Source organism: Elgaria multicarinata, chromosome 11 (assembly GCF_023053635.1).
Source record: "Elgaria multicarinata webbii isolate HBS135686 ecotype San Diego chromosome 11, rElgMul1.1.pri, whole genome shotgun sequence".
Taxonomy (NCBI): domain Eukaryota; kingdom Metazoa; phylum Chordata; class Lepidosauria; order Squamata; family Anguidae; genus Elgaria; species Elgaria multicarinata.
The window spans coordinates 43652342-43666893 of NC_086181.1; the positions used below are offsets into that span (position 1 = coordinate 43652342).

General features: G+C 50.8%; 1 protein-coding gene across 1 annotated transcript; it reads left to right on the forward strand.

The window, feature by feature from the left end:
- The first annotated feature begins 1895 nt into the window (after positions 1–1895).
- On the forward strand, positions 1896–13219 carry NGDN (neuroguidin). Its single transcript, XM_063136449.1, has 11 exons — positions 1896–1974; positions 4525–4584; positions 4708–4779; positions 6813–6950; positions 7265–7349; positions 7455–7507; positions 8178–8301; positions 8470–8638; positions 9365–9521; positions 12367–12430; positions 13049–13219. The coding sequence occupies exons 1-11, from the start codon at positions 1924–1926 to the stop codon at positions 13066–13068; spliced, it is 993 nt and encodes a 330-aa protein (XP_062992519.1). The 5' UTR covers positions 1896–1923; the 3' UTR covers positions 13069–13219.
- The last annotated feature ends 1333 nt before the right edge of the window (positions 13220–14552 follow it).

The window sequence follows — 14552 nt, forward strand, 5'->3', positions numbered from 1 at the left end:
TTCAGCAGGTGTCATTTGTATGCACGCAGCCCCTGGTGAAATTTCCTCTTCATCACAACAGTTAAAGCTGCAGGAGCCCTGCCCACTTTTAAATCTGGTCACTCTAGTATACTTCCTGCAGCTTTAACTGTGGTGATGAAGAGGAAATTTCATCTGGTTCTCCATATATACAAATGACACCTACTGAAATTCCCTTTTCTATGCAACTCTTAAAGATACAGGAGCCCTCCTTTTCATAGGGTCACCCTAAGTTTGTGGCACTCCGGATTTTTGGCCTATAACTCCCCTTACCACTGGCTAAGCTGGCTAAGGCTGCTGGGAACTGTAGGACGAAAGATCTGGAAGGCTGGAAGTTACCCGCCCACTGTACTAGAATGTGGTCCTGATGCCAAAACAAAAGGAAATGCCATTGCTAATTTGCATATGTTAATACAAAGTTCAGCAGTGTTGGAGATGGGTTGAACCCCAGATCCCGTATGATCCAGGAAAGCTGCTGTCACAATCAAGGGGCTGGATCCAAACTTAGGAATACTTAGAGCAGACACATTAAAAACAATGGTACTTAAGTTAGTCATGAACAGTCTCCATCCTTTGGAGATTAAAAAAAAACAGAAGTACAGAACAACTAAACAGTTTTTTGAACTTGTTCAGACGACACACTAAGCCATGGTTACGCTGCTAACCCTTTTGCTAAATGTAAGCCGCCCCGAGAGCCTTTTTTTGGCTGAGGAGCGGGGTATAAGTATGATAAATAAAAAATAAAAATAAAAATGGTTTAAACCATGGTTATGTAGCCACCATGGTTAGGAATGGTTCATATGACGCACTAAGCCATAATGTTTATCTCAAAACTGCCGTGGCTTAGCGTGTCGTCTGAACAGGGTCATCATATTAATGTTGGAAACCGTTCTAACAGCTGGATTTTATAATTTCAGCAATGAGGGACCTGCCATTCTTTCTTTGTTTCTTCCTCCTGGCAGTTCTAGGCACAGCGCCAGCTGCAACTTGAAAACCCTCACATCTCCTGGTTCAGCCCAGTTTGTATGCCCTGCCGCCTCCTCCCACATTTCATCTTAAAACTTAGCCTAGGTTGGGGAAACCCAAATTAGTTACTTGGTGCTGTCTAGATGTGCCGGACTACAACTCCCACCGTCCACAGTCAGCATAGCTCCACAGAAACAAAGTAGCCCTTTACCTGTAGAACTGGGTTCCATTACATTGAGGCAACTTCCCCTAACCTGGTGCTCTCTGGATGTGTTGTACTACAATTTCTAGAATCCCCTAGCCAGCTATTTGTTGGACTACAATTCCCAGAATCCCCCAGCCAGCTATTTGTTGGACTACAATTCCCAGCTTCATAGTCCAACACAGCTGGGGATGCTGGGAATTGTAACCCAACACATCTGGAGGGTATCAGATTGGGCAAAACTACATTATGCTAAATCTCAACCCAAAACTTTTTTTTAATCAATGAGAGTTGTAAAAGACTAAAATACGGTTGCTGATTGGGTCCAGCTTTTCCAGCGCGGCCAATCTCAAGCTCTGTTGCTTCTGATTAGCTAACTTCCCTAACGAGAGGGGGGGAGATCCAACCCCGTTATTTCATTGGCCTAGCGTTCTCTGCAGGAGGCGGGCTTTTGAGCACTATTGGCTATTTCCCTAGCAACTGGCACGCCTCCGTTAAAGAGGCGGAAGTCGTCGAGGAACCTTTTTCCCACGGGCCCCGCCTGAAATAGGTCCTAGCCATGGCCCTTCCTGATTGGCCGAAGCGGTTTCAGGGAGGCGGAAGTCTTTCGACTATTGGTCAGAAGCTTCCGCTGCCCAGGCGGAAGTTTGCTATTGATTGGCCAACGCTCCCGAAGGAGGCGGGTTTTCTGCTCCAGAGAGCAGGGACTGTTTCCTTTCCACGTGGGAGTCGCAGCGATGGCCACGGAGGAGAGTCAGTCTCCGTCGCCTGGACCTCTGGACTTGGGGGTGAGAAGAAGGCCAGGATGGATGGATGGATGGATGGATAGCAGAGAGGGAAACAGACACACTTGCACCCATACGGCAAGAGTGCCCTTGAGCATGTGCAGAGTGCATTCCTTTGGTCTCTGGGGAACTCCAGGCAGGCCCACAAGCAGGGTTCTGGTGGGCTTTTAGGACTTCCCTCCCACGGGATGTAGCAATGGCCACTACTTTGGATGGCTTTAAAAGGGGATTGGGCAAATTGCTGGAGGAGAAGGCTACCAAGGGCTACTAGCCCTGATGGCTACGTGCTACTTCCAATAGCAGAGGCAGTTAAGTTGCTGGGGAACATGGGTGGGAGGGTGCTCTTGCACCCATGGCTTCCTTGTGGGTTTCCCGTGGGCAGCTGCGTGGCCCCTGTGGGAACAGAATGCTGGACTAGATGGACCCTTGGTCTGATGGTGGCTCTTATATTCTTAAGATGTGATGCTAGTAGTACTGAGTCGACTTTCTATTCCTTCCAGCGCCTCCTGAAAACGTTGTTGTTCGAGGAAGCCTTCCCTTAAAGACTAGCCGGGGTTTATTTTGCACTTCGTTTCTTTTAAAACTGTATTTTTAATGTGTTTTTATTCTTCTATGCTATTTGTCCACTGCTCCAAAATTCTTGAAAGAGGAGTGGCATATAAATACTGTAAATAAATATTTCACACATTTTTACTCCATCCGCCTGCTGCCTTGTGCTTTTCTCTTTCTTTTCCCCATTTGGACTCTTCCCTCCACCCACCCCCTTACTTGATCTGTCTCTTTGTCGTGCCTGTAGTGGTACGAAAAATGCTTGGGATACCTAATGCAGCTTCTTAAGATGCATATGGATATTTTGGGGTTTTTTTCCCCATTGGGAGTGGGGAAGTTTTAAGAAGGATTTGGAATTGAATAGACTGAGTTGAACCAAAAGCGTGTGTGTGTTGGGAGTTAAATAAGGATGAAACACTACCTAGGTGGAGTTGCTTAAAGCTATTTGTGTTGGTTGGCAGCTAAATGCTATAAGTAATAAAATATAGATTTTTTAAAATTATATCTCTTGGTTTAGAAATTAGTAGCGCATGTTTAATAAGAAGCAAAGCCCACTGAATTCAGGGGAGGGTTTAATCCTACATCATTGTGCCTAGGTTTGCAGGTTAACTGTGGGCAGGAGAGGCGGGTCATGGGGAAAGGGGGTGCAGCTTGGTTGGAAGTGTATATGGGGGTGTGGAGGAGAGGTTAGTGGGGGTGAGGAGGGAGGAAACAGGACCTGGATGTGAGTGGGGAAATCTGGAAAAGGGAGAAAAATAAGATTAAGAGGTTTGGAGAAGATGGGGGATGTGGAAAGAAAAGATGATCAGGAGGGAGGTGGTTTATCCGGCCGGGAGAGATAGGAGACCTAACAGGAGGGCACCAATTTTAGAAAACAGGCAGGAAATCAAAGGAGCGACTGCAAGGAAGATGTAGAGGAAAATGGGGACCGCGAGGAGGACGGGGTTGCAGAGGGCAGAGCTATGTGGATGTGCCCAAGAAAATATAATGTCTGTGTTTATACGTCGTGTGTGGAAACGTACATGCTGCTTTTCAGCGTTAAAAACAGCTCTTCAGTTTGTAATAAACGAATGTTAAAAGAATAAAAATCAATTTCAACCTAGTGCAAAAGGAAAGGGCTTTAACGGATTGCTTGAAGTTGGGGGGGAACTCCGTAGCCTGGATGTTGCAGTAAAAAGGAACCGGTCTGGCATCCCAGCTGGATGTACCTCTGAAGGCGGTGGGCCGCAGAGCAAGGCCTCTGCAGTTAAATACTGTGCAAGGACAGAGCCACATGACAACAGCTGATCTTCCAAATATCCTGGTCCCATACAGTAGAACTTTATAGATAAGAACCAGCACTTTCAGTCAGGCCTGGAAATGAACTGGGAGCCAGTGCGGATGAAACTGAATCGGAGTCCTATGCTCTAAAAAGTGGGCTCCAGCTGGTCTCCAAATCCTTTTTAAAGGCAGCCCCACGTAGAGCGCATTCCACCAGCCTTACTAAAAGACCACTTCATTTTTTCCTCTTCTGTGTGCATCCCCTCTTCCTCGTGTGCTGTGTCGTTTTAGATCGTAACTCTACCGGCAGAGGCTGTCTATTTTTATTTTTATTTTTTTTACTGATTGTATGCTGCTCCAGGCGCTTTTGTGGCTAAGGAGTGGGATAAAAAAAATACTTGGAAAAAATTAAATACAGTGCGGTAATTTCGACAGTGGTGGTGCCTCTTTTGTCCTGCTTTACCTTGGAATTTGGGGGCAAGGTTCCAACGAAGAGGTCTGTGATAGAAGGAAATTGGTGTGTTATGGGGTTTAGGTATGCGGGAAGGAGATGTGGGGTGCTTTGGGGCGCACTGTTTGTCTGTTTTTGTAGCCACTTAGATTTGAGGTCTCGTTCTTGAAAGAATGAGGTTTAAGCATGGTTGAAAGTTTGGTTCCAAAACACCACATTTGCCCTTGAACGTGGGCCACACTGAAGTACAGAAATCTGAATCTTTTTCCTTCCTTTTTTCCTTTATGTTCCAGGAGAGAATAGGTGCAGACCTGCCGGCCGCACTAACCCTGTTGAAATCCCTCCAAGACCAGGTGAGTGATCTGTTTGCTTCTCCCCAGGCTCTTGTGCTTCGCCCCCAATCGCATACTTGGGATCCTCTCTCAGTTCTCTTTTCAAGAACCGCTTTCTCCTTTTTCTCCCTCGTTGCGATACAGGTGGTTGTGGTGACTCATCACGTTCAGTGCCTAGCGCAGAAGGTGCGGGCGGGGGCCTACCCCACAGAAAAGGTGAGTTGCTCTTGAAGGAACGGGGTTGGGGGGGGGGAGGCAGAGAGATGGGGCTTAATTTGAACCCAGCCCCAGTTTTCTGTGTGAAGGCTCAGCCTTTTAGGGTGCAATCCTTTGCATGCTTAGAGAGGGGGGGGGGGGAAAGGCGTACAACTCCCAGCTGGAAATTGTAGGCCTTTTTTTTCTGTCTAAACATGCAGAGGGTTGTGCTTTATAGTATCACAATGTAAAACGGAAAGGCAGGCACCTCTGAGCATGTGCAAAGTGCTGTTGTCGTGACTTGGCATCAGCTTGTGAGCAGGCCTCCACGCTGGGAGTTAAAGCACTGAAGTATCTCTCCGTCTGCATGGCTCTAGGTTCTCTCTACCCAGGCCTCTGTATTGTCATCTTCTACCTCTTCTTGTGTGTTCTCATCGCTTTACGGCATCTCGCACCTGGTGCCCTCCCAACGGCCGTGCTGGTGATCCAACCCACGGGGACACTCCTTCAGGCCCATCCCAGCCAGTTGCCCAAGGCTGATAAATACCCACAATCCTTCTCTCTCCCTCCAAGAGTAACTGAGGAGACCCTTCTGCCTCTTACAAACGGCTCTCGAAGCCATGGCTCCTCCTTCTTGGCTCCCCCATCTTCCTACTTGCGAGTAGTTTTTTCTTGCGGCTCCCCGCAAGGGCAGAGGGTGTGTGTGTCAAGCACTTATTCTTGCAGTCTCCTCCTGGGTCATCTGCCAGAAAAGCATCTCTGATGGCAGACAACAGATCCCTAAATTTAAAGACGAATGGAACCCTTTTATTGATTATTGGAAAAATAATTATGATAGAGAAATTAATATATGTTCTTGTGTTACTATATAATAAAACATTGCTTGGGAGATATGTGATATTCTGATCATAGAATCATAGAATAGCAGAGTTGGAAGGGGCCTACAAGGCCATCGCGTCCAACCCCTTGCTCAATGTACTTATGTACTATCTAATATATTTAATTCAGTTTACATTTAGTTTATTTTGGGATGTTTTGTGTAGTGTTATGAAAATTCTATTTATTGGATACAAAATTTACTTAATTTATTCGATCCTCCCAGAGTGCAGGACATGGAATAACGGGCTCAAGTTAAACGAAGCCAGATTCCAGCTGGACATCAGGAAAAACTTCCTGACTGTTAGAGCAGTACGACAATGGAATCCGCTACCTAGGGAGGTTGTGGGCTCTCCCACACTAGAGGCCTTCAAGAGGCAGCTGGACAACCATCTGTCAGGGATGCTTTAGGGTGGATTCCTGCATTGAGCAGGGGGTTGGACTGGATGGCCTTGTAGGCCCCTTCCAACTCTGCTATTCTATGATTCTATTCTTAGATATTAATAGGTGTGTTATGCTGAGTGGGGTTTTTTTTGGTTTAATAGCTGAAATAATTGACAGTGTATAATGAATATGTTGTATGGCAGTATGTTGTATTTTTTGTTGTTGAAATAAATAAAGCATTAAAACCTGGGTGGGGGGGGGAGAAAAGCATCTCTGCTTACACGCACCCTTCCCACAGCCAGGTGGCTATTCCCCCCACAATAATAATAATAATAATTAATAATAGTATATTTATTTCTTATCTGCCTCTGCCTTTGGATCGAGTAGAGCTAGGTTAGTCCCCGCCTGCTAGGCCTGGCCCCCGTTCCTGTGTCCTTGGTGCGGTGGGGGCATCCCTGAGTTCCCACACTGAACGCATGTGGGCTTCGGACACTTCAGTCCTCTGTCTCTCCTTGCTGCCCTTTCCACATTCACTTGCTCTTTCTGGCCACTTTTCCATCCCCAGGTGTCTGTCCCTTGGCCCTGTTTGCTGGGGATGATGGGGGTTGCAGTCCACCTCCTGTGCAGGGCTCTTGCTTGGGGAAGATGGCCTGTCCACTTCTCTTCCTTGTCTCTCGCACTTCGCTGCCCCCCACGCCCACTTCTCTTTCCCCCAGGTTTCTAGGCCTCGCTCCTTCCTTGCAGCTCAGCCATGCCTCTCTCCCTCCCTCCTTCTCTCCCCCCACCCCACCCAGGGCCTCAGTTTCTTGGAAGTGAAGGACCAGCTCCTCCTCCTCTACCTTCAAGATCTCTCTCACCTGATCCTGGAGAAAACGTCGGGACGCTCCGTGGCCGAGCACCCGGCCTTGCTGCGCTTGGTGGAAACCCGAACGGTAGGGGAGCGGTTTGGTGAGGCCTGGGGGGCGGGGAGCGTTTGCAGTGGGGCAGAGGGGAGGCATCCAATCCCAGTTGGCGTCTTCGCCCACCTGGCCAGAACTACAGGCTCCATAGCTGAGTGGTAACACGCGGGGTTTCCACGCCGTAGGTTAGATCCAAAAAATTTGTGGGGGCCCGCAGTGCTAGGAATGAGACAGCTGGGAGGGCTGCTACCATTGAGGTCACCGGCGCGGGGCCAAATGGACCGTGGGTCTGACTCTCCATAGGGCAGCCCCTCGATTAGGTTGTCTTTCCCGCTGCCTCGCTGTAGGTGCTGGAGAAGATGCGCCCCATTGATCAGAAACTGAAGTACCAGGTGGACAAATTGGTCAAGGCGGCCGTGACTGGGGCCCTGGGTGAGTTGTGGATTGAAAGTGGGGAGGGGGAAGGGTGCAGTTTGGGGGGGGCACCCCTGTAGGCCTGGCTTAACCCACCTTTCTCCGGTGGCGTTCTCGTTGCAGGTGAAAATGACCCGCTGAGGTTCAAGCCGAATCCCAGCAACCTGATGAGCAAGGTAGGGGGAAAAATAGGTCCAGGGGGTCTTTCAGGAGCAAAAATCTGCTTCAGAAGGGGAGCGGGCTGGTATCCGTTTAGAAGGGGAGTACTCCTATGCCAGCCAACCACCTTGTAATTCAGCTCCCTTTGGATGGGTTGGACTACAACTCCCATCATCTCACGACAACAGCCCTCCTGGCTGGGGATGGTGAGTTTTGTAGTCAGCCTGTCCAGAGGGCACCGGGTTGAGAAAAACTTGCCCTATGTCTTTTAAATATACAAAGCAAAAGCACCAGTCGCAGACAAGGACTCAGGTTTTGCCCAGCATTGCCTTTTCCGTGGTGGCACCGGCTCTCTGGAATTCCTTTTCTGGGCGAACTGAGAGAGGCTGCCTCCCTGGTATACTCTCTGACATTGACTGAAGAGAATAGTTTTACGCAAGCATTTGTCTACCGTGGGGCTTGCTTCTGAGTCAACAGGGTGATGCGATCTTGCAATCCTGGCTTGCCAATCAGCCTCGAAACCATAAAACCATTTTTTTTTTTAAACCGGTGTGACTAACTGCCCCGTGCTTGAAGAACTGAGCAGAAATGGAAGCCGTGTCACACTGTGGTTTGTGGTGTTGATGTGAGCAAACCTTTATTCGGCGGTTGTCGTTCTCTCCTTTCTCTCCCTCCCCCCAACCCCAGCTCAGCGACTCAGAAGAGAGCAAAGATGGCGAAGCTGCTGACGGTGCAAAGGCTTCTGGGAAAGGGACGGCCAAAGGCGGGAGCAGGAAATACGTCCCGCCGCGCCTGGTGCCCGTACATTACAGTATGCAAGATTCTCGCTTGAGGAGTTGGGTGGGGAGGGGTCTGGACTTCCTGGTGGGAGGTGGGGCATCTGATGGTCTCGAAAGGATTTCCGGGTTGAGCCGGATTGCCCCGCCCTAGAGCCTCCGTGTTCTTAAACAGCCGCCTCCGTGTTGCTTCTCTGTCCCAGACGAAACGGAGGCGGAGAGAGAGAAGAAGGCGCTGGAGCAGGCCAAGAAGCGAGCCCTCAGCAGCTCGATCATCCGGGAGCTGAAAGAGCAGTACTCGGACGCCCCGGAGGAGGTCCGGGAAGGGCGCTACGCCCACGCCACCAGGCGGAGCCGAGAGGACGAACACCGGTGAGTGGGGCAGCAGGAGGAGTCTTGGGGGCAAGAGGGAGAGGGGTGGAGGGATGCCGGGAGTCACGGGTAGGGAGCAGGCAGGGCCGGTGCCAGACTATTTTGCACACTAGGCAAGGTGAGCAAATTTCACAACTCCCCCCCCCCCCCCACACACAATGCAAACTTTGATTTATGTTTCCTGGAAAAAATAAGAGATTGCTAAATTTATTTTAAAGTGCAAGAAATACGTCATGCTAATTACAGCAAACAAATTGGAAAGGAACGTCTATGGGTCTCAAATGCATTAATAGGAATATCACCTCCAAATCACGCCCCCCCAACTCACACACGCACGCACACACACACACATTCAGCATCACTCACTCCAAACAAACACACGCATGAACACATGCATTCACTCAAAGACCCCATGGACCCTATTCATGTTCCGGAAGTCCAGACGTGGAGCCGCCCACCCCAGCGTCCCTGGCTTTGCTTCGGCTGGGCGGGCGCAGGGCGCCATCTTGCCTGCCCAGGCCCAGCTGAATCCTTGGGCTGGGCCGGCACACAGCCAACGCGCGTGAGTGCTGCCCTGCGCCCGGTGCCCCTCTTAGCTTGGCGCTCTAGGCGGCCGCCTGAGTGGCCTCTATGGTAGCACCGGCCCTGGGAGCAGGAGGGTTCCAGCCGGCCGCTCCGGCTCACGCCTCGTGTTGCCCCTAACTGGTGTTTGTCTCCCTTCCGTAGGACCAACTATGAGGAGAGCATGATGGTCCGTCTCAACATGACTCGGAAGGAGAAGGCCCGCCGGAGGCGAGAGGGGGCCCTCGGCTCCCAACTCAGCTCCCTCACCCATTTTGGGGACATCAGTGCGTTGACGGGGACAGCCGCCCCGTCGGGAGAGGTGAGTCTTTTGTAGGTGTGGTGGTTTGGTGAGAGTGGTTTGGTGGGGGGGAGGGGCTCTACGTAGGTCTAACGACAGACACTCCCGTTTCTCCGCCCCAAGAAGCCGGAGGTTTTTCACAAGGGAGGAAGTGCACGGCAGGTTCCCCCAAGGGGGGTCCGAGCTATTTCAGTTGCTCATAAATGACCTGGAGTCTGGGGTGGGCAGCAAGAAGGTCCTTCCCCTAGTTGTGGGCTTTCCGGAAGCATCTGGGATGAAGCTGGACATCTCGATGGAAGGACCCTTGGCCTGTTCCAGCAGCGCTCTTCAAAAAGACGCTGCGGACCGTCCTTTTGTGTCCCGCGATGACACCCCATTCGGAACCCTTTCCAGCCAAAGACCCTCTCACGTTCCGCTGTGAGTCGTTAAGACTCGGAGATAAATGCCCAGCATCCTCCGAGGGACGGAGCGTTTCGTGGTTGGGCTTCCACGGGGGAAAGGAACTGAGCGAGAGTGCCGAAGACCCAAAAATCTGGGGTGTCCTTTTGTCTTCTGTGGATGTCGAGGATAGAACAAACTAAATTAGCAAGTTCGCAAACGGTCTGAACGAGTGCTGTGCATGGCCAGGACAGAGCATGGTTCTGTTTCGGGGTAGGTAGGCGTCTCTCTATTCATTATAAGAACTTATATACTGCTTTATGACAGAACTAGGGAACGAGCCCAGCTTCCCATGAGTTCGGATAGGGCGTTGGTTTGATAACAGGGAAGCCTTCGAGCAAAGGTACATAGCTGTCAGAGGTGGGCACGTTGCGACCGAGTGAAGCCCCGCCTGTGTGCACGGCCTCTGGCATGCTGCGCCTCATGAGCCCCCTGAGGGAAGGTTCTGTTCAGTCCGTTCCCCGGAGAGGGGAGCTGCCCCACATCAAGGGGGTTGCCCTATAACTCCATCCTTCGCCCTGGCTTCAAACTCTATGGCTTGCAAAGCTAAATGCTCGTTAGGGATGCCTGCCCCCTTGTGACTGAAGGCGTTCCTGCAGGTTTCAGTCGCATGGGCACAAATTAATTAAAATTAATGCTTTTTTTTTAAAAAAAAAATCCCCTGAGGTGCACACCCCTAGGATCCCCTTAGCATGCATATCAAGTTTCAAAGTTTCTTGGTGCCGTGTCACAGACAGACAGACATAGCAAAGTGGCAAACAGCATAAATATCACAGTGCAGAATGCAAATAAATTGTCACACGATCCGCATCAACCAGCAACTTGTTGGGTGAAGCAAGATTGGCTGTCCTGGTTTGTGATGCTTGAACTGTGTGTGTGTCGCACTAACACAGCTTTCTCCAGCTTTCTGCCTTTTAAGTACGCTTTTTCTAGCGGAATTTGCCTCCCAGGTGCTACAGTCCTTTCTCTGTTGTAGTTGGGCCCTCCTGGGCTTGTCTGGGAGCTGCCACTCGAATGTCCCACAATGCCCTGGAAGGCTGCTATAGTAGAGGGCATTGTGGGGGATTTAAATGGTGTGTCCAGTGGTAGCTGGTGGCTCCGATGTTAGTGGGACGGTGAATCCGCTCCGGGTTCCTGTCAGAACTCTAAAGGAGCTGTCCAGGGTGCTGGTGGCTCTGGTGTCAGTGGAGCTGTGAATCTGCTCCGGGTTTCTGGCAGAACTCTAAAGGATTCGCTGCCCAACTGACATCGGAGCCACCGGCCTCCACTGGATGCATCCCAGAACCGACTGCCAGGCACTGATTAGAGGGCTTTTGTTTTTAAGTGCTGTCAGGTCCCATGAATCCCTATACGTTGCAAAGGATTCTGGGACATGTCCCAGGGTGTCTCAGGAAGTTTGCCCGGAGTCCAGGCCAGGCCTCCTTTATTTATTTAATTATTTATTTATTTATTACATTTCTATACCGCCCAATAGCTGAAGCTCTCTGGGCGGTTCACAAAAATTAAAACCATCATAAAGCAACCAACAGGTTAAAAGCACAAATACAAAATGCAATATTAAAAAGCACAACCAGAATAAAAACCAGGCAGCGAAATTGATATAAAATTAAAATACAGAGTTAAAACAGTAAAATTTAAATTTAACTTAAATAAGTGTTAAAATACTGAGAGAATAAAAAGGACTTCAGCTGGCGACGAAAGGCGGACCTCTCTGGGAAGCTCATTCCACAACCGGGGTGCCACAGCGGAGAAGGCCCTCCTCCTAGTAGCCACCTGCCTCACTTCCTTTGGCAGGGGCTCACGGAAAAGGGCCCCTGTAGATGATCTTAAGGTCCGGGCAGGTAGATACGGGAGGAGGCGTTCCTTCAGATAGCCTGGCCCAAAACCATTTAGGGCCTTGAATGTCAATACCAGCACTTTGAATCGGGCCCGGACCCGGACCGGCAGCCAATGAAGTTGTAAAAGGACTGGCGTAATATGATCTCGCCGGCCAGTTTATCGCCCCTGTGAACTCAGTCACTGCTGTAGTTGCATGGAAAGACCAGCCACGGAGGACCAGGCAGATTTTCAGCGAAACGTGGCCGCTGTGCCCCGAAACGTTGTTTGACTGCCGTCCTGCTGCCGGAACTAGTTCCGCGTACGCTCATTTTTATTTTGCGAAGCTCCAACCTCCGGGAAATGTCCCAGTTTGCTTGCTAGTGGAGAAGGCCTCTGTCCTTCATCAACTGTCTGGTCAGTCAACCCCAGGCGTTGCAGTCAGACCTTCTGAAGAGTTCCCAGGCCATCCGGATATCTTGGACTGGGCGCTGGAAAACGTAACGGAAGTGTTGTTTCTGAAGGACGCGCGACGTCCTGTGGATCGTTCCTCCTCCCCCCCCCCCCGCCTTTTAATTTCTGTTTCTTCTCTCGTCGTCTTCCTGCTTTTCAGGGTTCGAGCCCGCAAAAGAAGAAAAGGAAGACGGTCGGCACGAAACGAGGAAAGAAGAAAAAAGGTAAAGGCTGGTGAATAGATGTGCTCAGTTTTCTTTTTTCTCCTGACAAACACCTCAGCTCATCCTAGCCCTTGCAGAGAGGAAGAAAGGTGGCAAAATTTGTTCCCGGACAGTCCCTGTTCCAACCGCAGGTAAGGTCAGTGGAGGCTGGCAGCTCCAACGTCAAGTGGGGTGTGTGCATCGGCTCCGGGTTTCAGTCAGAACTCTAAAAGGAACTATCCAAGGTGTGGAATATCTCCTTTAGAGTCCTGACTGAAACCTGGAGCGGATTCACACACCCCACTTGACATCTGAGCCCCCAGCTTCCATTGAGATAGGTGTAGGTGTGTGTATGTGAAGGGGGAGAGGTAGACAAAGAGAGAGCCCCCCCCTCCAATAATACGGTCCAGGAACAAGTTTTATTGTCCCCTCAGCGCCTTGTGTGAACTACACCCTCATCCCGATGACCCACTGCTCCACCCCGACCTGAAAGACCCTTACAGAAAGCCCTATCCGTATTAATACCAGTTCCTCAGAGATGTCTAGCTGCATGCAATACCTTTCTAAGCCTGTCCCCCCTTCTAAACTGGCTTATTCTCTTTCTCTCTCTCTCTTCTCCCCACCCCCTCCTTCTTCCAGGTTTCCACAGGAGGCGATAACCCCTTCACTGCTCGGGGGCTGATCTCTGTTAGCCCCCCAATGCCTCGGAGTTACACACCTGCTACCACATCTTGGGGGGGGGGGGTGCGGTGAGGGAGAGACATTTGCCAGCAATAAAACTCGGGAGTGTCATCTTCTCCTGCCTAAAAACATTGTCCGTGTTTTTTCTTGCTAGTGCAGGAGTGCGGCCTAGTTCAGTCTGAAGGCCACCCCCAACCCACTTTGCGCTTTTCACTCACCCTCAATCCCCCCCCTCCGCCCCCTTTCCTTCACGGCGATCTGAGGGGTTTGGTAGTGGAGTTCGGCATAGTCTAATTCAGCCTCTTCTCACAATCTGGTGTCTTCTAGATGTGATGGACTACAAATTCTAGCATCCTCCTAGGCAACACATCTGGAGAAGGCTGGTTTAATGTTGTTGGGTTTTTTATTTTGCGAGGGTCATAACCACCGGCTCCTTCGTAATATTTGGTTCCACCTCTTTGCCCCAGTCTGTGTGGGGTTCCTGATACCCACCCACCCACCCCCAAAAATTGTGAGGGAGAACCCTTTAGGCTCTCTGGGAAAAGGCGTGGAAGTTTGCCTTCCCGCCTGTTCTTGTTTTCCTTCGTTGCAGCAAGGAAACCTCTTTTTAATATGGGAATCCCCACGTTTCTCTCTCTCTCTCTCTCTCTACCCCGCCTCCCCACCCTCCTTGTCTGGTTTAGAGCTACTGGCAGAATCAATGCCATCGACCTGGTTTTGGTGGGGCCGGAGCAAAGAAGGGAACCCTTGGCTGCTTTAAACCCTGATCGGGCTAAGTGGAATCCAATAAAGACAAGGAGGAAATCAATCGCCTTGAAGAATGGGGGGAGGAGGAGGAGGAAGAGAGAGAGTTGCCTTTCCAGCAAGCAGAAGGGGGATTGCAAAGGACGGAGGAAGGAGGGCTGGTGGGGGTTCTCCCCTGCTCCACTGGGCAAAATCTCTCTCCCCCCACCCCTCCGGTTGGCTCAGTGCCCACCCACAGACCCTCGTAGCTCCCTGAGTCAGCAGTGCCTGCCACGACCTTTAGCAGAGTGCAAAGGAGAAATAGATTAATCCATTAGCACGTTTAGAGCGAGCGAGTGTGTGTGTGTGTGTGTGTGTGTGTGCGTGCGAGAAACGGCTGGAGCTGGGTGTGGGATCAGAGGGTGTTTCAGGATTGGAAGTGAGGGATTTCCGGTGCAAACGGACGGGGCACCCTTGGATAGGGAAGAGGGCATTTTAAAGGTTTAAAATACTGCTGGGGTTTTGCAGCGAGAGGCTGGTTGGGGGAAACGAGCCGGGTTGCGGGGGGGGGGGGGGACGGGTGAGGAGAAGGCCAGGAGGGAAATGGCAGGGAAAGGGCCGGCCTTGAGGAGAGAGGTGTGAGTCCCCCGCTACATCTGGAGGGCTAAGAGGGCGTCCCACCCTGTCAACCTCTTTTAGATCCGGGAGGGGGGGAGTTCCCAATCGATGGAGCTGTACG